At 41.4% G+C, this 24,381-nt stretch overlaps 2 protein-coding genes across 5 annotated transcripts; one reads left to right on the top strand and one right to left on the bottom strand.

The window, feature by feature from the left end:
* Window positions 1-1,191: 1,191 nt before the first annotated feature.
* On the top strand, window positions 1,192-11,465 carry LOC103990856 (uncharacterized). Its single transcript, XM_009410138.3, has 4 exons — window positions 1,192-1,524; window positions 2,816-2,968; window positions 10,575-10,750; window positions 10,952-11,465. Exons 1-4 carry the CDS (start codon window positions 1,369-1,371, stop codon window positions 11,043-11,045), a joined length of 579 nt encoding a protein of 192 aa, XP_009408413.2. The 5' UTR covers window positions 1,192-1,368; the 3' UTR covers window positions 11,046-11,465.
* Window positions 11,466-11,907: 442 nt separating this feature from the next.
* Window positions 11,908-20,968, bottom strand: LOC103990855 (LRR receptor-like serine/threonine-protein kinase ER1). 4 transcript variants are annotated; one of them, XM_009410137.3, is made up of 27 exons: window positions 20,361-20,968; window positions 19,255-19,393; window positions 19,029-19,100; window positions 18,786-18,857; window positions 18,472-18,543; window positions 18,304-18,375; window positions 18,159-18,230; window positions 17,942-18,013; window positions 17,788-17,859; window positions 17,636-17,704; window positions 17,427-17,498; window positions 17,191-17,262; window positions 16,656-16,727; window positions 16,506-16,577; window positions 16,357-16,428; window positions 16,206-16,277; window positions 15,528-15,599; window positions 15,367-15,438; window positions 15,227-15,298; window positions 15,071-15,142; window positions 14,896-14,964; window positions 14,738-14,809; window positions 14,467-14,540; window positions 14,141-14,269; window positions 13,490-13,837; window positions 12,785-13,155; window positions 11,908-12,491 (listed from the first exon to the last, which is right to left on the bottom strand). In XM_009410137.3, the coding sequence occupies exons 1-27, from the start codon at window positions 20,437-20,439 to the stop codon at window positions 12,123-12,125; spliced, it is 2,943 nt and encodes a 980-aa protein (XP_009408412.1). In that variant the 5' UTR covers window positions 20,440-20,968; the 3' UTR covers window positions 11,908-12,122. The 4 variants fall into 4 exon arrangements, with proteins under 4 accessions (XP_009408412.1, XP_018684790.1, XP_018684789.1 ...); XM_018829245.2 differs by having other exon boundaries at window positions 14,141-14,272; XM_018829244.2 differs by having other exon boundaries at window positions 12,785-13,164; window positions 20,361-20,967.
* Window positions 20,969-24,381: the final 3,413 nt, after the last annotated feature.

Here is a 24,381-nt window from a genome sequence, read left to right on the forward strand (position 1 = left end):
GATGCAAAATACAAATGGATTAAAACTATCAAATTCATCCCCTAAATAATAAATTTTTTTAATATTCAAAAAATTAGTTGACTTAGTCAAAGTGTTGACTTATATCTTTGATTACTAATTGACTTGGATTTTGTTTAAATGAATCATCAACTATCTTAAATGTGAGATCTTCAAGATAATCCAATTAGTATGATTTGTGATTGCTAATGTAGATTATGAATGTTTGATCAAAATATTAATTCAAAACCAATCAAGATCTTACTCTACGCCTACCCCATAATAAATTGATGATAAGAAATAAGATCTCTAACAAAACCCTTAAATTAGTTTAGAAGAGTTTGCTAAATATCAAGTATGTAAGAGAGCAAATGCACTAAAAGAGCTTGGTCTCTGAAAACATACTTAAGGGGCTTTTTTACGATGAGACTTATGATTATTGTAGTCAAGATCATGGTTAAATATCAAGAATAGTTATCTACTTCCTTTGGTACTATGTGAATCTAAAGAATAGGGTATAATGGTTAGTTGAATTCAATTATCATGTTATCGAAACGATAATATTGTATTGATCAAGTGTCGATCACATGATACCCTATTCTTTGTTTGAGTTTAAATAAATATTATCGATTTATTTATCGACGGTATCGATCACATGATACCCTACACTTGATCAAGTGTCGATCACATGATCAAGTGTCATGTTATCGACGGTATCATTAGAAGTTCAAATAAATATTGTATAATTGATTCATTGTAAGTGAAATAAGATTGAAATTTTTTGTTTGAGTTCAAAGATGAAGGACAGTATACGGGTGTGGGTTCATATGTCAAGTTTAAATTATATATATATATATATATATATATATATATATATATATATATATATATATATATATATCGGAAAATGTATGGTGTGCACCACATTATAGTCTTGGCATCATAACCTCCAAATGTTAATGAAAATAATAACGTTCTTTCTCTAATAGTCAATCGATCAAAATTATTTATATATAGATATATATTAATTTTTTCCTATTTAGTATATGGATATGTAGGAATCGAATATTTTAGATCGGAGCGGATTAGGATGCGGGCGTGGGTCGATACGGATCATCTACCACCCGTACCCAACCCTAAGTAGTGGATTTCGGTTCGCGTTGGGACAAATCCGATCCATTAATAGCCATCTCCACTCCTTTTGCTTCCTGAACACCGGCCACTCCAAAACCCACCGATGGGTACCTCCCCAAAACATCCGCCGGATTCCGTCTCCTTCCGCCGATTTCCCATCTTATAATACTCACCTCTCCTTTTAGGGTTCCTTTTTCTCCCTCTTCCGTGATCTTTCTCCCTAACACACTCTCCTCGATGGCGTCTTCGAGCTCTGATTTGGGGCACGCACGGCCAGAAGACGACGAGCTGGCCTCCCTGGACGAGCTCTACAACATCAACGTCGTCCCCTCGGAGCTCTTCTTCAAGTTCCGCAAGCAAATCGAGGGTTTCCGCGTCGGCGCCAATCTCGAGGTCCTCACTTGCTTTTCTCCGCGCTCATTTTCTGTTTTCTGTTGATCGAGTTTTTCATTAAATTTACATCTTTTCTTGTCCTTTACGTTGCATTCATCTACATTGAATTAAATCTAGGTTAATTTATTGTTGCTTTAATTTCTTGTTGCTTTCTTTGCCTTTGTATAATTGGATATACGACATAAAGGGACAGCAGCCGCTCAAATTTGCAATTTTCTTTATGCAAAGAGTCTTTGGTCCATATTCTTGATATGGAAAAATACGTGATGCGTAGAACGTTGGTGTACTTTCTATTATTATCTCTTTTCATCTCTCTTTCAACCTTTGCAGAGCTACACAAGAAATGGCCATTCTATTTGGTGTGAGATGCCACGAGAGCGTCATGTGCCAACAGTCAAGTGTTTGAAATTTTCTTGATGTATGGGAACGTATATGTATAAAGGAAAATATCTTTTTTAATGATAGCAAGTGGTTGGAAAGACGCAATATTTACCTCATGAGAAATTTCTAGAAGATTTCTGCCAAGAGAAAATCTAAGGCATTAGTGACTTTTAAAATCAAATAGGGTCTATCATACGAGAAAAATCCATTCATTAGGATATGCAATAATAAGGAAGAATTTCAATATCTTGCATATACGTTTGAAAGACAGTTTCTTGCTAAAATGTACAGTTCACTGATATATATTATTGCATTTTAGTTATTTGTCCTACATACCATATATTTGAGGATATTTTCTTGCTAAAAGTGTACTCTTCTCTGCACTGACTAGTATAAATTTCCTTTATCTGACCATTCAAGAGTACCAGTAGAAGATTATATTCTTAATACCTGTAGTTATTCCTCAATCAATTTCCAGTATGTCATTTTAATTTGTGACATTCAATCCTACAGAGCTTCTACCTTTGTTTGCTTATGGTTTTTGAAGAAAGAAGACAGAAATTTGAGGGTTAATTTGCTGGATTTCAACTTGTCTAAAATTGGTTTACTGGAGAAGGAAGCGCACATTAATTTCCTGGATCTCAGCTCCCAAATTTGGAAAAAGAATGTCTTATTTCTTTCCTAATTTTTTCTGTGTATATCTTTCAAATGTTGTTGTAGTTATTACCAGATTATTTTTCTTAATAATTCTATCCTCTTGCTTGTTTTCATGCATATTATTACTCTTCCATCTTCTATAATGCAGATCACTTTTCTGCTACTGTTATTCTGTGAGATTTGTTATTTTAATGTCTTCGTAGGTCATTTTTTCCATTGCAACCAGATAATTCATTCTCTTTTCTTGTTCCAGTTTTTCAATTTGCCAGCTAATGAGTTCCATGCAAAGTTAGTTCTTAAGCCCACTGCTGCTGATAGGAGGTGGAAGTTCATTTATGAGCCCTTGCATGGAGATATTCGGCTGCTTTCAAAGAAGATACCTCTTTCTAAATATCTGAATCTTCAGGTTTTCTTATTTTATCTTAAGGCTTCACAAGTCTTGAACTGTATATGCATGAACGCTTTCACAGAATCACAACGTATTATTAGCTTATTTGGAATGCATATACAATTTAGTTTCCATGTTGTATTGTGTAGAAGTAAAGTAATAAAATTTACATTTTAAATGCTTGTGTGTCAGTTCATTGTTTTCTTTCTTTTTTAATTTTTTAGGTATTTAAGCATACCATGCAGCCATGGGCGCTTTTCTATATGGTCAGCCAATAACTAGCTAGGAGGGGTGATCTTTTATATGATTTGATGATCTATATGTCTTAAATTGCTTATATGAGTTAATCATGCTTATTAGTTGACAGATAAATCACTGACTTACTATGTTACAATCCAGGGGCTACGTGATGATTATCAGGTCCATTTTAGCCTTGTACTAGATTTTTCTTGGTTAAGATAACTAGAATCTACATTGAAAATTTAGTCATTAAAGAGAATTACCTAAAAAGAAACAAAGGAATAAAGGGCACTTTCAAGGTCTACAAAGAAGTTAGAGATGGTAAGACTTTTTAATCATATGAATGGTAGGATGACCAAATAGCATGGTTGATGTATTCTAGTTTTAAATCATGACTATGTTAAATGATCTCTAACTTGAGTCCTAGTTTGATTAAATCAAGTCATTGTGGTATGATGTAGTAGACGAGTTTTCATCTAGTCTCAGTGCTTATTCAGCAGTTGTCATATCATTTATTCTGTATTTTGAGGTAACTCTGGAATAATAAGGAATAAAGAACACTTTCAAGGTATGCAAAAAGGATAAAGATGTTAAAACCTATTAACCAAATGAATGCCTCTTGACTGAATAGCATGGTTGATGTATTTCTAAAAAATTTTAAATTAGGGTTTTTGACGTTAAAATATAAAAAGAAAAGAATCAGACAGTAAGCTTGATTATCAGGTGATAAGCCCTTTTGCTGCATGTGGACTGCCCAAAATTGGGCGGTCTGCATGCAGGTTGGTTCCTGGACCAGTAAATATCAGCCAATGCATACTGATCCAGGCATAATTGCATTCCTTGCTCAGGATTACAAGTTCACATCACGTATTAATGAGATATTGTTGATACTAACTAATGGAACAGAGATTAAAAAAACCAAGGACCTTGAGTTGCAAAACATGTTAGGAAGTTGTGCCACAAGCTTTATAACTGAATCTCCATTATTATCCTAAATGGAAATTTGTTTGTTCTAATTTATAAGTCTACTGGAATCTGGCACTACCCAGGTGCTTGAGTGGAACTTATTTACTATTCGTTCATTCATAGACAAAGTGAAGCTGTAGAAATCATGCTTGAGGAATACGTAATATTCAAAAGCTACTTAACTTTTGTGCTATTATTTCTTAACCTCCAGAAGGTTATCTCATTGCTTCCCCATAGTTGACTTTTTTTTTGTTTATTTGTGAACATAGTTGTCCCTTTATACTATTTGTTTAGGTAAGAGTCCACATTGCAGAATGGTTAGGATTATTAAACTTCATTGTTCGTAACAATGCTTGCTTTGAGTTGCAAAATATTAGAAGTAGTTGGTTTTGCCTTGGATTTTTTTGTGAAAAAAAATTATTGTAGTTGCAAAGTTGAAGGATTTGATTTGCTAGATCTACGTTTGGCATGAATTTAATGAACATGTGATAATTTTGAGTATACAAGGTATCAAAGAAATTAATTACTAACTTTCAGCTCATTTTGGTGAGATTTGGAGTTCTGGAAACAGTAATACTATTACAGCTTAAAGTTAACTGCCAGTTTCTTATGTTTTCAATTGAGACTTACAACAGGCTTATTATGATGCTTGTGATTCCTATATAAAATGGTGAGGATTCAGGAAATGTGTTTATAACAAAAACTCAAATTTTTGTCTTGTACTGATACTAATCATTGGTTAGATTGGGTACAGCAACAGTATCGTACCATACAGATATGGCATGATCCAATACCAATTGGTTTCTTCTGGACCAGCCAATACTGGTTCAACACCCAGTAAAGCATGGAGTTCAGTAAAAAAAAAAATCAAGACATGAAACAAGGTTATGTCCTCTACTCCCACAATGAAACTTCCCAAGAAAATTCTCACCTATAGAGAAGGGAATAATGTACCTGTAACTGATTGTTGAACAACATGACGTGCAACAAGCCTTGTAACTTCCCTAATGCCTCTGGAAGATATCTTAGATGTCAACCTTCTCCAAGCACTAACCTTGTTCGTCCATGTAGGGCTCCAATCACTTCCCATCCTCTTGCCCATCGTAAAATCCTGCTTACCATCATCCACATTACCGCCCTCAACTGTGGATGAGTAGATCTGACTTCTGACTTCTATTACAAGCTTCTGTTAGTAGCCTCTAGCATGCATCATGACCACGACCAGCTAAACAGTGGTTTGCTATGCAAACTTCTCCTTCACGGCCTTTGCTTGGCACTCCGCTCACTTTGCCTGCTCTGCCCGTCACTAGACTTGGTCAACCTCCTCAGGGCGTAAGGCCTACGCAATCTCCTTGAGTCACTGGAAGAGGCTGACTCAATCTTGCTGAGACAGCATGGGCGGCATCAACTGCCTGGTAGTAGGGACAATCCTTGAGGATATATAGGATGGAGTGGATTTGGGCAACTTAAGAGACCACGAAGGCCATTGTAGCAAGGAGAACTGAGAGCTGAAAGCAGGTAGTTGCTGCACAGATTGACATCAGTATCATTATCATGGTGCTGGATGGATGGATCAAATGAAGGAGGTTGTTTGAGGGTTTGGTAGAAATTGAGGAGGCATTCTTGGGCAGGCAAGACATCTTGTAAGAGAGGATGGTGATGAGGGTAATAATTGCGACAAGACTCACATGACATCAGCTGCACCAGGTGACGCATCACGCCTCTGTCAACTTGATGAGGCACCCGGTCAACGCGGACCGGAACGCATGCCGAGGCACATTAACACCCTGCTCAGGCTCGATCCCTCACGCCACGCCAACGGCAATGTCAGACGCTACCAGAAGTATGGTCCTGCTCCCTGCGGGCAGGCACATTATACAACGGTAATTCTCATTATAAAAACCCTGGCGCTCCGAGAAATAGGGAGAAAAGAAGAAGCAGAGACAACTTGGCTAAAAAAGAGCAAACCCCCCACGACTACTCACTAACTTGATCGTTGGAGGGGTCGGGCCGAGCTCCCCGACCCGACCTTTGTGCAGGTGTGAAGCCGAAGGTACCCACGGAACGCGCAGGCGAGGAGTCCTCCCCCGGTGGAAACGGCTACCCCGTCCCGATCGGATCCACGCAGTCGGCCGCCTCAGCAGTCTCGGGAAACGTCCCAGGGAGATCCCCTATCATCCGGACCCAAACCAAGCCACGTCGGTCCCGAGGCCACGGCTTAAAGTTATTTACACTAACATATTTGGCGCTAGAAGGAGGGTCGGAATGTCGAGGGATCACCCGATTGGCTCAAACGAACTTGCGGCTGAGGGGTCACATCCGATTGGAGCTTCAGGGGAACATCCCCCGCACGAAGATTTTCGTGACGAACACCCCGCCACAACCTCAGAGCGCTATTGGCAGATATTCAAAGACCCGGGCTTGTCGCCGCCCGACGGCGCCCCCGCCGACCCATCGCCCATGTCATCCGAGGCCTTTCACGACCTCACCCATCAAGTTCGAACTCTGACCGATATGGTGCAATCCATTATCCCACTTGTCGCTCGTCCGCTGCATCCGCCGGCTGTCCGACCACTGCGGCAACAGTTGCCACCCGTTCAAGCCCGCACACCACCTCGAGAGCTTCCCACTTCACCTCGAGTCCCATCGGCCCCATTCGGGGATCGAGTGACGGCGAACCCGAGGGGCCACCCGGAACCCGATGCACTATCTTCAGATCCTACCGACTCCCTTCGAGCCCAGTTGTGCTTCGTCAGCCAGCGACTGGACGAGGTGCAGAAGGAGGTTCGCAGGTCGAAGGGAGAGCCGGGGGAGGACGCACACCAGGGATCTCCGTTCACACCCGAGATTCAGGACCAGACAGTCCCCCCGAACTTTCGGCTCCCCTCCCTGGACGCTTACGACGGCTCCACCGACCCAGCGGACCATGTAGCTGCTTTTCGCGCCCAGATGGCGCTATACGGAACCTCTAATGCTCTGATGTGCAAAGCGTTTCCCACCACTCTGAGGGGGCCAGCCCACACGTGGTACAGCGGCTTGAAGACCGGAACGATCGCTTCCTTCGACCAGCTCATCAAGGACTTCGAGCTCCACTTCGTGGCCTATGCACAGCCGAAGCCTTCCGTGGTGCTTCTCCTCGGACTCAACCAGAGGGAGGACGAGCCCCTCTCCCATTTTGTGAATCGCTTTACAACACAAATCCGGGGGTTGTCGGACGCTCATCCCTCTTTGTTAATGAAGGCGTTTATGATAGGCCTGCGACCTTCCAGATTCCTCTGGTCCCTCGTGGAGCGACCCCCCACCACGGTACCAGATATGCTCCAACGGGCTAACCAGTACATCGTGGCGGAGGCCTGGGTGGCTGTGAGGAGAAGGGACGACTTTGGGCAGCGGGCTCCATAGAAGAGGTCAAGCACCCGCAGTGGCTATCCGATGTAGTCCTCGTGAAAAGAAATCTAGGCCCTGCCTCAGTCTCTTCCGAGCGAAGAGTGCCCGAGACTACGCTTGCGCGGCCAGCCCGCCCGCATCGTACTCCTCGATCGCATGTTGCTCGAGACCACACCTGTGCGGCTTGCCCGCCTGCGTCGTGCTCCTCAGCTCCATGCTGCCCGAGACCACACCTGCGCGGCCTGCCCGCCTGCGTCGTGCTCCTCGACTCCATGCTGCCCGAGACCACACCTGCGCGGCTTGCCCGCCTGCGTCGTGCTCCTCAGCTCCATGCTGCCCGAGACCACACCTGCGCGACCTGCCCGCCTGCATCATGCTCCTCGGCTCCATGCTACCCGAGACCACACCTGCGCGGCCCGCCCGTCTGCGTTGTGCTCCTCGGCTCCATGCTGCTCGAGACCACACCCGCGCGGCTTGCCCGCCTACGTCGTGCTCCTCCGCTCCATGCTCCTCGAGACCACACCTGCGCGGCTTACCCACCTGCGTCGTGCTCCTCGGCTCCATGCTGCTCGAGACCACACCTGCGCGGCTTGCCCGCCTACGTCGTGCTCCTCCGCTCCATGCTTCTCGAGACCACACCTGCGTGGCTTACCCACCTGCGTCGTGCTCCTCGGCTCCATGTTGCCCGAGACCACTGCCTCTACGCGGCCGGCCTGCCTGAGCCGTGCTCCTCAGTCACGCGTCGCTCAAGATCACAGCCTCTGCTCGGCCTGTTCGATCGAGTGGTGCTCCTCGGTCGCACACTACCCAGGGTCACCGTTGCGCACGCAACCCTCCTTGATTACTAAGCCCCACGATCCCCGCACCCCTGGCAACGGACCGGCAAATGCCCGACAGGAACAATCTCTCGAAGCCGAAGCCATTCATCGGACCCCCCTTACAGCACCGACGCATAGCTTCCTTCCGGGGGGGAATATGATGAGGGTAATAATTACGACAAGACTCACATGACATCAGCTGCATCAGGTGACGCATCACGCCTCTGTCAACTTGATGAGGCATCCGGTCAACGCGGACCGGAACGCCTGCCGAGGCACATTAACACCCTGCTCAGGCTCGATCCCTCACGTCACGCCAACGGCAATGTCAGATGCTACCAGAAGTACGATCCTGCTCCCTACGAGCAAGCACATTATATAACGGTAATTCTCACTATAAAAACCCTGGCGCTCCGAGAAATAGGGAGAAAAGAAGAAGCAGAGACAACTTGGCTAAAAAAGAGCAAACCCCCCACGACCACTCACTAACTTGATCGTCGGAGGGGTCGGGCCGAGCTCTCCGACCCGACCTTTGTGCAGGTGTGAAGCCGAAGGTCCCCACGGAACGCGCAGGCGAGAAGTCCTCCCCCTGTGGAAACGGCTACCCCGTCCCGATCGGATCCACGCAGTCGGCCGCCTCAGCAGTCTCGGGAAACGTCCCAGGGAGATCCCCTATCATCCGGACCCGAACCAAGCTGCGTCGGTCCCGAGGCCACGACTTAAAGTTGTTTACACTAACAGATGAGGAAAGACTCGAAGTTGGGACCCATTGTTTCGAAGGATTGGGAGGGAAAGTAGTTTGTATTTGTCAATGTGGGATAGGAGAAAATGAATGGGAATTGATTACTGCATAGTATAGCACAGTACTGACGTTTACCACATTCTATGCCTGATATGAAATCAGACTAGGTGAATTGCCAATTTGTATCGGTTGGCATTGGATCTTGGTTTAGAATTTATACATTCCTGTATTGGATGCACGCAATCTGTTGGATCTAGGTTTAGAGTATTTATGTCACAACACGATCTGAAGGGATAATTGACTCATTAACTTCATTAAGTCCGAACAATTGGCTTTAAATACCTAAGCCCTAGTTACTGATGGTACACCAACTTTGTCAAGCCTGAACCGGTGATCCAAAATGCAAGTTAACTGTAGTACACCACCTTTATAAGTCAATCTAAATTTTAGCCTACTTCTAATGTGGATTAAACCAGGTGTAACAAGTGATGAGAACATGAGATGAAATCAAAAGAGAATATGGCTTAGATTTGTTGTTGTATTGTGGCTTAAGAGATGTTAAGTTGGTTTAGTCTTTTGATGCGGATGATGAAGATGGTGAGTGGGAAAACCAATTGTTTTGATAACACAAAATAGAAAAAGCATAATGCCATAGTGCTATGCTTGCTACTTCACAAGTATCCTTTCTCATACTGTATCAGAAATTAGCTTTTTTAGGTCCTGGAAATTTTTATATTACCTAGGTACCAGGACAATAGTCATATACAAAAAATCATGGGATAGTGACAATAGAGAAACCATGTTTGAGGGATTGCATGATTATGAGCCCTTGGATTTACATAAACGATGATATTTCCCGAGTAAAAAAAACTCTGATTTCACAATTTTTCTCAAAGTGTGTTGAGTGTCATATTTACTTTTGATTAGAACATCACCACATCTTGTGACTCTTTTTAGTGACCAAAGGATCCATCATGAGTACATATGGCAATGAAAGTTAAGGGGAATTGCTTGTGATTTTTTGGTTAAATAGGGTTTTTAACTGGTGTTCCTATAAGTTTTGAGATGCCTTGAAGTAGAATAAAATAGAAACAAAGAATTTAAAAAATGTCATCCCTAGTTATTAGGCTAACTTGCATATGTAAGCATATCCTTTCACTAATAATATGTTCCTTCATGCTGGTTAGGTGGAAATAGTGATGTGTATCTACCATCAAATACCTTTCAATAGTGCATCATCTTTATCATACCTATATGCTGAAGAAAAGTTTGCATTCTTCATATACTTGTTGCTTGTATGATGGCTAGTAACGAAGAGGAATCTTGCTTGGGTCAGTCTTGGTAGTCCTCAGTAGCTGAAATCTAATGCAATTTATGATGCATGTTTTTATTTATCAAGAGATGATGCATCCTACGTAGAATATTTCATGATAGTTAATGACCATAATGGGTGATCATTCCCAAATTGCAGGTCGGGATTGGCCATAATTTTCAACTAAATGCAACTGGGTGGAAGTGGAAGCTTTCTACATGCTTGGGTGGAGATGGTGTTTCCCAGATTAGAAATAAAACATCAGTTGGCTTATGCCCAGGAGTTGATCTGAGGATTGGTTGGAGGGCTGAATATATCCTTCCCGAGATTCACGGGTACGTAAAGCCTTGTGCTCACCATAGTCAACTCATATAATGCTTCTTCAGTGCATATTTTACCATGTCGAGTCCAAATCTATGGACTTGTTCACGTAGGAAGAGTTTGTACCCGTGAATCTCGTCATTCCATTATTTCTCCTAGTGATAGATCCTCTTTTGCAAGTAATGCTCAACGAAGCTTGTTTCGACACTTGACAGGGCTGTCGGCACCGGAGAACCAATGTTTAATATGAATTATGGTCGCCTGCAAGCGTCGATAGATCGAGTGGAGGCAATAATAACTCAAGGTTAACTCTTCGTTAGGGCGTTCGTACTCGGTTTAGTTAAACCAAAGCACAGAAGGCAACCTCGTTGTTGCTATGCTCGGCCAGCGGCAAACAACCATCCTAGCAAGAAGCGGCTACTCCAGATGTGATTTGCCATAGTGCGTCAGCTTTGTCATTACCTTACAGAGTGTTCCCTCAAAAGAGTAAATAGGCTGGAAAAATAAGATAAACATGTCTCTCGTTCATCTTTCTTTCAAGTTTTTAGATGGTTTTGGTTGGATCATTGATTTGTTGCTTACCAACTAAACTACTTAACACTATCTATCTGTGTGCCATGTACACAAACGCAGATGTTACAAAGGACGGTATGTATCAGAATACCCATCTATTCTAGAAATTTGATTGGCTATGCGTCGTAAAAATTCATTCAAATATTTTCTTGTTGACTGTGATGTTCATTCAAATATTTTCTTGTTGACTGTGATGTCTCAATCTATTTGAAGCACAAAAGCTGTCTCGCAGCCTCGTTTTCAGTGTCGGCACAAACATCAAAGCCATTCGCCAGGCGACACATTTAGTGCTCGGCTTTAACTATTCCTCAACCATTCCATCCCCAACATAGAGATGGATGGATGGATAGCGTCATGCGTCACGAGAGCCCATACCGACACTGACGCATGAGAGCATATCAGAGACCCCACCCATAACATACCCGATCAATCTGCTCATCCTCGCAACCAAACGCTCAGATACAGCTCATGCCTACCCCATTTTGGCTCAGTGAATATTCTCCCTTCCTCTCTCTTACACAGATGACAACAATCTTTTCCCACCACAACGAGGGGACCAACAACTCGTACCGTAGAGAGCTAAGGCACACACAACACATGGCCCACCACACCACACTTGATTGATTGCCTCATCTTCTAATGCAGCAGCAACAACTGCCACTGTATCCAGAACTCATCAAGACAGTTCACATGATCCACTGCTGACAAAACAAAGCATCACATCTACATTTTCCACGGCAACACTCTCTTTGAGCTCTTTAGAACACCTGAATTGAGGCTGCTGCCTGTGTCAAAATACGGTGTCTACAAAGTTTACTCGGAGTTCTGCGATATCACCTCGCCAAACTTGAGGAAGAGTTGGCCGTCCGACGTGCTGAGCGAGGTGGCACAGTCCAGCATGTTGGGGTTCTTGAGGTTGGCGTACTCGTCGATGTAGCTGGGCACTGAGGGGGGCTGCGTCAAACCATGCGGCTGTGGCTGCTTTGGCGTCGGGCTAGGTTGGACGAGGCATCCCAGCACGCGGCTCACCTCGTGCATGGTCGGACGATCCGACGGCTGCCTCTTTGTGCAGAGGAGGGCCAGCTGGAATACCTTCTTTACATCCCCAAGATCTTTACATGTGGAAGAGATTTCTGGATCCACTGTCTCCATGACAGCATTGTTTGCAGCCTTCGATAGGATCTGTCACAAAGTTGATCCATATCAACAATTGCTTGTTTATCGCAGCATTATACTATTGCTACCGAAAACTAACACTTGTATATTTAGCAACCATTAGCAATGAATATAGACTTCATCATTTGCATGCAACAAAAAAGGGATAAAGGCTAGCTTCTGGTCCCAGAGAGGTCCTACATGTTAAGTATACATTGAAATATCACAAAGTGACAAATTAAGTCATTAGCATGAGTTGGCTTCAAGCAGGTCACTACATAAGTATGCAGTTTAATAAGGCGCAAGCATCAGTAAGTTACCAGCTGATGAAGATTGGACTCGTTATCCACCGGTTTCCTTCCGGTCAGGAGCTCAAGCAGGACAATGCCAAAGCTGTAAACATCAGACTTCTCATTCAATCGGGAAGTTCGGGCATACTCAGGATCGATGTATCCGATAGTACCCATGACATAGGTGGAGGTATGGGTCTTGGAGACACATAGGCTCTTTGCAATGCCAAAATCTGTGAGATGGGCCTCATAATCTTTGTCCAACAGTATGTTTGAAGACTTAACATCCCTGTGAATGATGCGAGGACTGCAATCATGGTGAAGGTAGGCCAGTCCTTGTGCTGCACCAAGTGCAATCCGCAGTCGTGCATCCCATTCCAGCTTTTTCTTTTTTGTAGGGCCTGTAGCAGCTAATAAAGCAACTTTCTAAGAATTTAGAAGTGGCATCCGATAAGACTACGATGCAGCAGCATAATATTTTACTGCAGTCTGAAAAGCCTATGGAGAAATTATTACATGCATAAACTGCAGACATGATTGTCTTCCCCCCAGCGACTAACATGCAAACACAAGGAGAAACATTGCAGGATGTTTCCTTTGGGCATGTTAAACTTTGATTAAAAAATGATTTACTAATATATATGAATATGAGAACCCTTCAACATCCAACAGGAGGCATTTCTAATAATAAGAATTTCATTAAAAGCTGAGGCAGGTTTCTTGAGGCAAGCGTACCATGTAGAAGATCCCATAGGCTGCCATTCTCCATGTAGTCATAGAAAAGGAGGTTGCCAAATGGGGACAAGGAGTATCCTTGGAGGCTAACCAGATTTCGATGTTTGATGCTCCCTACAGTCTCCAGCTCAGTCTCGAATTCCTTCAAGTTATGCGGATAGTGAGAATAAAGCCTCTTGATAGCCACCGGCTTGCAGTTCTTCAACACACATTTGTATACAGTGCTCGATGCTCCATAACCAATAATGTACTTCTCACTAAGATTTTCAGTCATTCTCATAATGTCTTCATATACATGAAGAGCCATGTTCATATGAAGGATCACCAGCTTCGGTGAGATATTGTTAACTGCAACATCATGTGAAGGTCATCAGAAAAGGAGCAACCTGCTACAACAAAACAGAAAAAGGAAACTATGCCAGAAAATAAGTTCTGCAAATATTTATCTATCAACATATGTTTTACTAAAATCCAGTTGTCATCAAAAAGACTAAAAATTGATCAAAAATGCTACCTAGTTAGCATATAAATGAGCATAAACTAGAATTAATACATGCAATTTTTTTACGTCAAGAGTAGGTTTCCGCAAGAAAAAGGCCACAGAAAGCAAACAATATTACCGCAAGTTTTACTAGATGTCTCATGGACTACCTGGTTTGTTTATTGAGCCATCTGGAAAGGGAGGAGGTTTATGTGGTCGACAAGCTGCCACTAAGACCACCAAAAGGATTAAGAGAGCGCCCAAGGCAATGCCCCAAATGGCAGCTTTAGAAACTGAAGCTGCTGCACACAAGACAGTGAAAAACTATGATAATTTCCTTGTATCAACTTATCTAGAAAATAGTTTCATTTAACACTAATGATAGAACTACGTAGCAAGGCCAAGTAATATGTATTTACAAAGGTCTGAAAGGGTAACAGCAATATAGAACCCAGTCAAAACAACCAGCAAGAAGATAGCAGAAGCCAAGTGATACCTCTCTGTGGTGAATGGGAGGAATGACATTGAGAGCTTAGCCAATAGCCACAAAGACTAGGATTTCCTACGAAACTGTACAAGAAAAGGACAAATTCAGAACACAAGTAGCATAGTTATTACAAAGCAAGTATAGACTGGAGGATCTTTGTTTAATATGCACAAGTAAAATAATCTAAATAGATTTGATAAACATGGTTTCTTGCAATAGATGTGTCGTTTGCTAAGCACAAAGTATTGATAATAAATGTTGGTGGTGTTTAGCTCCACACCTGTCAGGAGAAAATCGTGAAAAGTTGTTGCTAGTTGGAACATCACCAGCAAAACTGTTGTAGGATACATTCCTGTTTGGCATTGCAGAGTCATTGTAATGTTAAACAACTATTTTCAGTTAAAACTAATTGGAAACTCGGTTCATAAATCAACTTACAGTATAACAAGACTAAAGCAGCTAGTGAGAGTCGTTATGTCACCCGATAAATTGTTGCTTTCCAATTTTCTGCAAGAAGGTTAACATTCAGGAGTGACAAAAGAAAAGGTTAACTTGCTTATCGTCAAAATTTGGCATGAGTAACATCAACTTAATTACTTGAGCAGAGTCTTACAATGTGATCAGATTTTGAAGCAGTCCAAGTTCCTGAGGAATCGGACCTGAGAGGTCATTGCTCGACAAATCACTGAAATTCACAAGTTTAGTAGAGTTTATTGTAGTGCTGATACTCTTATCAATATATTTTCAACACTAAGTTACAGAATCTTACATCTCCATGATACTCCTCAGGTTTCCAAATTCAGCAGGTATGTTACCAACAAGTTTATTGTTGCTAAGATTTCTAGAATATATTGACAAGAAAGTCAGACAAAAAGAAAGATGAGAAATGCTAATGATGGTAGAACTCACAGTTTCAAAAGGTGTTCTAAACCACCAACAGAGGAAGGAATAGGGCCGTTGATTTCATTGCATGATATATCACTGCAGAATAATTGTTTAATCTTTTTATGATAGAAATTCAAAAAGTAGCATGCAAAAAACATTATTGAGGCTTTTATGAGTAAACATACAGAGTGTCCAGATTACTAATTCTTGATAACTCGATAGGGATAGATCCCTTTAATCTGTTTGATGAGAGATTCCTGCATAAAAAAAGAGGCACTCAATCATGAGAAGCCCTGATAGTCCATTATTAGTTGGTTGAATAATATACACAAAATCAAATTAAAACCAATTCAATGCCAATTCAAAAAGCTCCAAGAAGTAGAAAGTTCCACAAAGCAGGTTACCATAGAACAACCTAAGGGCCATATAATCAATTAATGTTTTACAGGGTGGAGTGTGCCTAGAGAATTGCAAGGACAAAAAAGAAAGTACTTGGAATATAAGCATGGCATCAACAAATGAGGTGTTAACTACAAATTTGTCAAAATAGATGACATGTTGAGATGAGTGTGCAGAGTATCTTTAGATATGGAGTAACAAACTAAATCGTGTTGTATGCATTAATTACTCTTTCTTGGTCGGTATATATGATGTCCTGCTTGAGTTCATAATCACAAGGCACCTATTCCATGTGAGTCAACTATGTTAAATAAAGCATTCAACAAAGTCGATATGAATACAAATAAATTTGTAAAGATTCTGTAACTCACAAAGGCTGATAAAAGTCAGCTCACATTACTACAAATGCACACGAACAGCATCGCAGGAAGGCCTATACGCATCAGAAAGTAATGACAACTTACAGGTATGTCATGCTCTCGAGCTTCTTGAAAGCAAGTGGAATGGTTCCATTTAACTTATTTCCATGTGCATTGCTGCAGATGGATCAATGAATGAGCAACATCATTAACGACAATAGTCGATTATGGACAAGCAGCAGTTAATCGTTCTTACAAACTGTTGAGATTCACACATGAGCTCAGGTTTTCTGGAATAGGCCCTTCAAAGTTGTTGTTTGCTATGTTTCTGCAAGAAATTGGAATGACCATAAGCATCGCATCCTTAAAGGACAAGAATAGCCTATAATTTCAGAAAATGCATACAGATCAAACAAGTCTGTGAGTTTCCCAAGTTCTGGTGGAATGAGACCAGAGAGCTGATTATCATTCAACTCCCTGCATAAAACTTTTGGTAAGATGTTGAAGTAGCATATATTCCAAAAGTAAAAACAAATAGAGAAGATCGCCTCTTACAAATAGTGAAGCCTTGTCATGTTACCAAGCTCTGGTGGGATGGATCCTGTCAACTTGTTCCCTTGCAGATACCTATGAAACAGATATTAATAGTTTCATATGACAAGACTTAAAAGAACAATGATACTGAAACAACATAGAAATAAATTTTTAACCATATGCTTTTAACCATGTTAGGCCAATATGCTTTGTATAAGCACTTTTAATCAAATGCCATTGATCAGAACATCCCTCTGACCTAATAGTAAAGCATTTTTTAAAATCTTAAAAACCACCCTGCAGTTTAATCACTTCAAAAGGATTTTAAAATTCAGTCAGATGCCATTATAGTCGTCATTTGTTTGGGTTCTCATGACATGTTCCTTCTGACTTAGGAAAAATACTATAAAAGAGGAGGCAAAGAGAGTTTATTACCAACAAACAACAATGTTGTAGCAAACAGCAACCTAGTTTAGCATGACACAGTAAAAGCAACTCATAAAATAAAGCAATTTTGTATCTAGCAAATCAAACCACTTATGCATTACAGACTTACAATTTCTCAGTATACGTCAAGTTGCCCAAAATCGGAGGAATTGGCCCACTGAGAAGATTACAACTCAAATCTCTGCAGCATAAGAGCAAAAATGATAAAACCCTGTTCTCTTTGGTTATTAACAGTTATATTTACCCCAGAAACAGCATGATTCCAATAAAACATGGTAACAGTCTCATACTAATGTTGACATAAAACAAAAGGCAAGTAGAGAAGTTGTTCATGAATTAACATACAACACTGCAAGGGCTTGCATCAAACCAATCACAGGTGGAATAGGCCCAGAAAACTTGTTCCCTTGCAAGGACCTGAAATGCATGAAAAAGAGAACACTCTTGCTAAAGATTGAAATTAAAGCAAAGTTGAAGGTTCTAGACAAATTGCTAAAGTCGGTGTATATCATCATCATAAAAAATTTAAAATTAAAAAGATTCTTGCCACTTACAATGTAGCAACTTGCAAAAATCCAATATTGAAAGGAATTTCTCCAGTAAGCTGATTGTACGATAAATCCCTGAAAATGAACATCAGTAGTCAGAAAGAAATATCAAACGACAAGTTTGCTGCATTATACACAAGAATGGCTCCTGTACGTACAAAACCTGAAAACTGGTACAGTTTCCAATATTCTCAGGTATGTTGCCAGTCAAGCTATTGTTCTTCACATCACTGTGGGAGCACATTGTTCATTAGGCCTAAGCATGTAAACAAATACCCAAACACACCATTGAAAATGAAAGAGGAGACTTACAAGAACCACAATCCAGTCAGCTGGCACATGTCTGGAGATAAATTCCCCTCCAAGTTATTCCCCCGTAAACCCCTAATAACAAAGGTTAACGAAGATTTATGAGTACAATTTCTTTAAAAAAATTAACTGCATGCCTTGATTACTAGTATGACATTTCGCTAAATCTATCGAGAAACAAAACTTGTTTCCAGAAAATACAAAGGCTGAGATAACTTACAAGTACTGTAATACTTCATTCCAGTATATGAGCCTAGGTATCTCCCCACTCAACTTATTTTGTGCGAGGTCCCTGGGTATGCAAACAGTGATACAAATAAAATTAGTTGATAAAGAAAGGAAAATAATTTAGTGACAGTGCTCACAGTATCTTCAAGTTTGGAATTTGTGATAGTGTTGAAGGAATAGGCCCAATCAACTGATTGTTTTTCAAGATCCTGAAAGATGAAGCAGTAATTATTGGCACAGGAATTGTTAGTACAGTAATCATTGATGTGCTTTAGAACATTATTTTAGCTTCAAACAGGACGTACAAGTTTTCCAATTGCTTCAACTTTGATACCGAAAAAGGTATGTCCCCATAGATACTGTTGTAGGATAAGTCCCTGGTAATCATTCAAAAACAAGAATGTTTAGCACTATGAAGCTATTTGATTATTACTAACCAACAGTTCACCCTAAATACAGTTCACACTAGAACAACTTGGTGTTAATGATTACACCAACCATTGCTATGTCCTTGCCTTCTAAAATGCAGTCATAACGTCATTGACAACCTGATTAAGCTTCATTATGGCTTACATTCATAAAACATGGACAAAAAGATTACTTTATAAATCAGACTTACAGTGTTTTCAATGAAGAACAAGCACCAATTTCATCTGGGATCTGTCCAGACAATCGATTTGCCTTCAAGTCGCTGTCCAACCACCATCAAGGAAAAAAGATCAGCAAACTTACAGGATATCAAGAGATAAGCACCAAAAACATGTGAAAGTGACAGATGTCCACACATTATCCACATCTGCGTTCATATCACATACAGAAATAGTAAACCGACAATGAAAAAAAGAGGGGCCTATGATCTTACATGGAAACAAGGGCCTTCAGATTTCCGATCGCTGGAGATATCTCCCCATCAAGATTTAACCCTGATAGATTACTGAACTTCCGCAGCACAAATGAAATAAAAGGACAAAAGAAAAGAAAAATCCATCAAATGCCATGACTTAGGAAAGAACTAGAATCTGAACCCTTGTGGCCAACGAGGTGTGTGACAAAATGTGAGCTTATATTCAGCAAAGCAACGATCTTACAGTGCAACTACACTGAAGGTCACGTTGTCGCAGATGACCCCTCGCCATGAGCAGTGGTCGGAAGATGGATCATCCGCCCAATCATATAAAACATTGTCCACATTGCGAAATGACTTCTTGATCTCCACCAATGTCGCACCTTAAGAGAAAGAAATGGAATGGTGAAGACAATCATCTCAACTCGCTTATAGTTCTAACTTCCCACCATTCTGCTCACAAACGTTAGACCAGAAATAGAGTGAAAAATGCACGGATGTTACAACAGTGACAAAAACGATGAACCCCAGAAAACAAACAATATAAAATATGCTATGATATAGTATATGAAAGAGAATCTCTTTGCTTCATTAACTGTGTTTCTAAAAGAATGCTATGCTAGCAGATCAATATGCTTCTGCTGCTGGTTTCAGGATCTCCAAATCTGTAGCCATTCTTGCATGCCCAATGGAGAAAGTGAGTGAAAAATGTAGTAGAAGTGAACTCGCAACAAAAATAAGTGGGAAAGAGAACAAAAGTGGGATATATGTGAGGATGGAAAGACGACACAATCAAGAAAGATAAGAAAATTTCAGCTCAAAAGAACCTAAAAACTTTATGCAAGAAAGAGTTTTTTTCCCCAATACTAATGAGGTGAGATACGGTGTTAGCTGATGGAGATCATTGGATTGGAAGAACCGGATGCAGAAAAAGGAAGTGAAAGGACAAATATGGAAGAAGAACAATATTTATTTGAAGAAGAGGACTTTTTTTCCTCTTTAAAACCACGAAACCAAATCTAGGCTGAACAGAGTATGAGAACAGAACCTAGGAAGCAAAAGCGTGGGAGATGACGGTTAAAAGAACAGGATTCTTGGCACCATAAACAATTGAAGTGGAACAAGAAGCAGATATAAGAAGCTATAGAGCCAAAAAGTGTACTTTCGTCACAATAAAATATCAAGAGAAGCTAATCTATCCTTGAACAGAGCACAGAATAGAAAAATAGGAGCGGATGCGCGAGAACCAAAGATGGATAGCCCTCATCTCATTCCTTCTCTTGGATATATATATATATATACACACACATAAATATAAAAATCCCAACTTTAGTCGGGTCGTCAGGTTACCTTCGCTCGTGTCGCCACAGACGCAGCTCAAAGATCCAAGGAGAACCAAGCTCACAATCCCTCTCCACCACACGGCCATGGCCACCGCCCGCTTACTCGCTGCCTTGTGACGCTCGAAAGAAAGCCAGACACCCAAAAGAACTCATCGGCCACCCGACACCTCCGCGAGGGAGAATCCAAGATCTGATCTTTCGTGCCAGAAGCTGCGCTACAGGCGACGGGAAGTTACGAAGTGCAATGGAAGTGAGACAAGGAGGAGGAGGAGGAGGAGGAGGGGGGAGAGGGGGGAAGGGAGGTGGAGGAGCTGTTCTTTTTGGTTCTCCTTCTATTCCATCATAGTGAAATGTGATGCAGTCTCCCCTACTTACTGCCACAGAGAGAAACTTAGAGAGTGAAGGAGCGAGAGGGGGATTTCATATCAGAGAGATAGAGAGAGATGTGGATCACGAAGTGGTAGCTCGATGGGTCACATCATTCTTGCAGCGTCTCTAAATGCAGTTCACCTCTCTCTCTCTCTCTCTCTCTCTCTCTCTCTCTCTCTATCTGTCACTCTAGTGATAAGAGAAAAATGAGGGAAGAGAGAGAAATGAGAGTACCAGAGAGAGAAAGAGTGAGAGAGAGAGATAAAGGTTCGTGAAGGCATATGGAGAGGGCAGCAGAGGTGACAGAGGAGCTCCTTTTACCTCCATTTTTCTTGTGATTTTTATGACCATTTATATTATTTGATGGTACAATTATGTTCCTCTCTCTGTCTCTCTCTCTCTCTCTCTCTCTCTCTCTTCCCCTCTTATCCCTACTGGTTCAGTCCATTGTCTGGGGTGCCATGTGATGTGCAGTTTCGATCAACACAATAATGCAAACCCAAGTGAGATATTGTAGCCGTAAAATTATACATTAAATATCTAAAAATTTGAACTTAGAGAACTCCATTTAGGATGATAAAAAATATATATTTTTTTTAATATGATCTTTGCAGTAATTTCTCCTGTCCAATTGTATGATCATGCATGATATTTTTGCTTCCAGTTTGATCATTGGAGTGGCCTCACATGCAGCCCCCTGACACCCATCTCAGACCATGTCCATGCAATCAATGATTTACTAATCTTCTCATGACACATTTCTTTTTTTCCATGAGGTGTTTGTTGTTCATAATATATACATACTTTTTAATTTAATTTAATATATAATTCTTATACCTAATTAATCTTGACAAAATATTTATAATTTATATTTATCATAAATTTATTTTGATAGATGATCATAGAATATATTATAAAAATAAAAAAATATTCTTTTATTTTTTTTTATAATTATGGCATTTATTGGATAAAGCATATAACCTTGAAAAACATTTTAAAATAAAAACCAATCAATCAAAAAAATATTGTTTCCATAATTAAAAGCAACTTCTCAACTTCTGTGAAATGATTTTAAGCCATACAATGCAAGAATCATATACGGCAACTTCACGCGGTTGACATTTATTCTCTATTATTGTGTTTCTTTTTGTATTTTTTTCACCGATAAGAATCTTATAGAACTGGAACTCGAGAGCGAAGAAACAAAGAAAAAGAAACAGGGAAGAAAGCTACGGGTCCTCTTCGTGGATGTGTTGTTGCCCGAGGAATGTTTCCTGTTTTCTTTAACAGGACCGCAAAGTGTTTCCCACCGTTACTGCGCTCCCTACCCTTCTCGGGTAAATCCGCAGCGATCCGCATCAATCGACACAGCGAACTTACTTCCACCCACTCGTACACGAATTACCCAGCGCCGGCAGGGAGGAACACGGTGAGGCTCCTCATAGATATGGCCAACGAAGATGAAGGTACGATTCTGGGTGAACCTAAGAGAGGTATGGTAAAAGGACAGCTCCGATCCCCGGCCAGCTTTATCTGACGTCATGGACTAGGAGGTGGGGTCCTCGCCCAGCTCGACTTCTGACAAGAATCCATTATTACCGGAGGCAGAGGGTGGCAGCGACGGGGAGGGGGGTGTAATAATATTGGGTGTCTGATAGCAGTTATCTTTTTTGCATGGCATCAGCAAGAGCTCAGACTCTGAGCCGATGATGCCTTCCCCCATCTCTCTCCCTCTCTCTCTCTCTCTCTCTCTCTGTGCGCTTTGGTTTTGGGTCCGAAAGCAGCGCTTTGGTAGTACAAAGTCCTTTTCAGTCTGACACCCACATTGAGGTCCGCCACCGCCTAACATTAATGTCTTCTTTTACCCCCATCTCTCTTCCCTCCTCTTCTCTCTCTTTTCTCGCCTCTGTAACTCTTCTTCGCCCAATTTTAGGTTTTGTCAGCTCGTTTAAACCAAGGGCGCCTCTCTCTCTCTCGATTGGATGCAGCGTTGGCCCGACAGCTAGGTCTATGTGCCGTAAGTAGGTGAGGAAAAGTACACAACATTCTCACTAATCATAATGTTATTTGGCCGATTAAATTCAGATATACTATACCCTTCGCGGCTACCTGTACAGTGATTGCCTGGGTCGACGGCCCCACGCAAGTCAGGTAGGTCGACGGGCAAGCCATGAACTTTGTAGTTGAAGTGTTGCTGTGCTAATTATTTTCCGTGGATCATGAAATGTAACACTGTAAAGCCATTCTAAGAACTTGTGTGCATGCATGCCGACGTGCGAGGCGACATCTCAACTGTTCCATCTTCGGATTAGCTGGTTGAGGTCGCATCGACACAGTCTTAGAATCGGTTGGTGCATGCCCAGAGGACAATAATCTGCGAAGGACGCCACCCACACAAACAGGATCCAACAGTTCAGTAGAAAGGTTTGTTATCGCTGCCTCAGAGAACTAACCCAACCTTATCATCTTTTTCGTGCACTGTTCGTCACAGTATAGGAGCACAGAAGTCCATTGTCAAGTGTGATGATAGAATTGGTGCGTCAGAAACGCAAGCAGGCAGCATTCGATCGAACCAAATGGTCGGACGATAACCCGTGAAGGAAGGCGATCCTCTGGATCCGAGATGGCGTCTATATATACATATACATTTTTCTTCTAGCTAGTAACATTGGAATAAGCTTTATCTTCTCTTGGCATGATAAGAACATGATCTCATGACTGTCCAAAACACGCTGTAGTTGTTTGTTTGCTGTTTATCAAATGTCATTCCGGTCCGAACCATCGACATTAATCATCGTGGACCTTCCAATAATGTTATCCTCGTTCCTAACTCTCACGACAGAATTATGATTAAGTACTTCAGAGAATGGCCAATGTCAAGTGTTGTCTTTTGATAAAAGAATAGTTTCCTCCAATGATATGTATCAACCTGTCACTAAACATTTGAAGTTATCCACAGTTAGCATATATATATTATATGTTCATATTTGTTAGCGGTCGATAAAGATACCAAATGGCTAATTGTGACTTCTTTCCAGTAGGAGTGCCAGGAATCATGTTTTGTTGTATGCCATTGACGCATGTCAGATGCGGGTTAAATTTTATGCTGGATTCGTTTTCTTGTGTGTCAGAGTTTGTCGCCTTGCGGGTCAAACGACACCATTTCTGTGGTAGAGCTACTGAATGGACCTGATCCAGTGATACAGAACAGTGGTCACCTTGCAGTTTTTGCTGTTGTTCAGGCAGATGGCCTAAGCATAAAAAGAAGTTGATGAGTCATTCAGCTATGAAGGAAAGAAACCCTAGCATCTACATGTAGTTTTCTGATTCATGGAAGGACCCAGAATCTATTTCTTGGGTTGTAGAACGCTGTTATTAGCGGTGGTGAGATGGTGCTTATGTGTGTCTATGGAAGATTTGGCTTTGGGTATTATATTTTGGTAGTCAAGATCACATAGTTTTGTGTAATCTCATAATTAAAGAGCTTTAGCTTTGAGTTTGCAGTAGCAGTCCAGTGAACTTACAAGTTGATGCTCATGCAGCAGGAGAAAAGCTACACTCATATCAGTGCTATAGTTATAAACAGTCTCAAGAAGCATATAGAGTTAGTCTTTTGCTTGATTTGTCTGATGAACACTGGGAAAGATACAGACAAATGC

Source organism: Musa acuminata, chromosome BXJ2-7, assembly GCF_036884655.1.
Source record: "Musa acuminata AAA Group cultivar baxijiao chromosome BXJ2-7, Cavendish_Baxijiao_AAA, whole genome shotgun sequence".
Classification (NCBI taxonomy): Eukaryota; Viridiplantae; Streptophyta; class Magnoliopsida; order Zingiberales; family Musaceae; genus Musa; species Musa acuminata.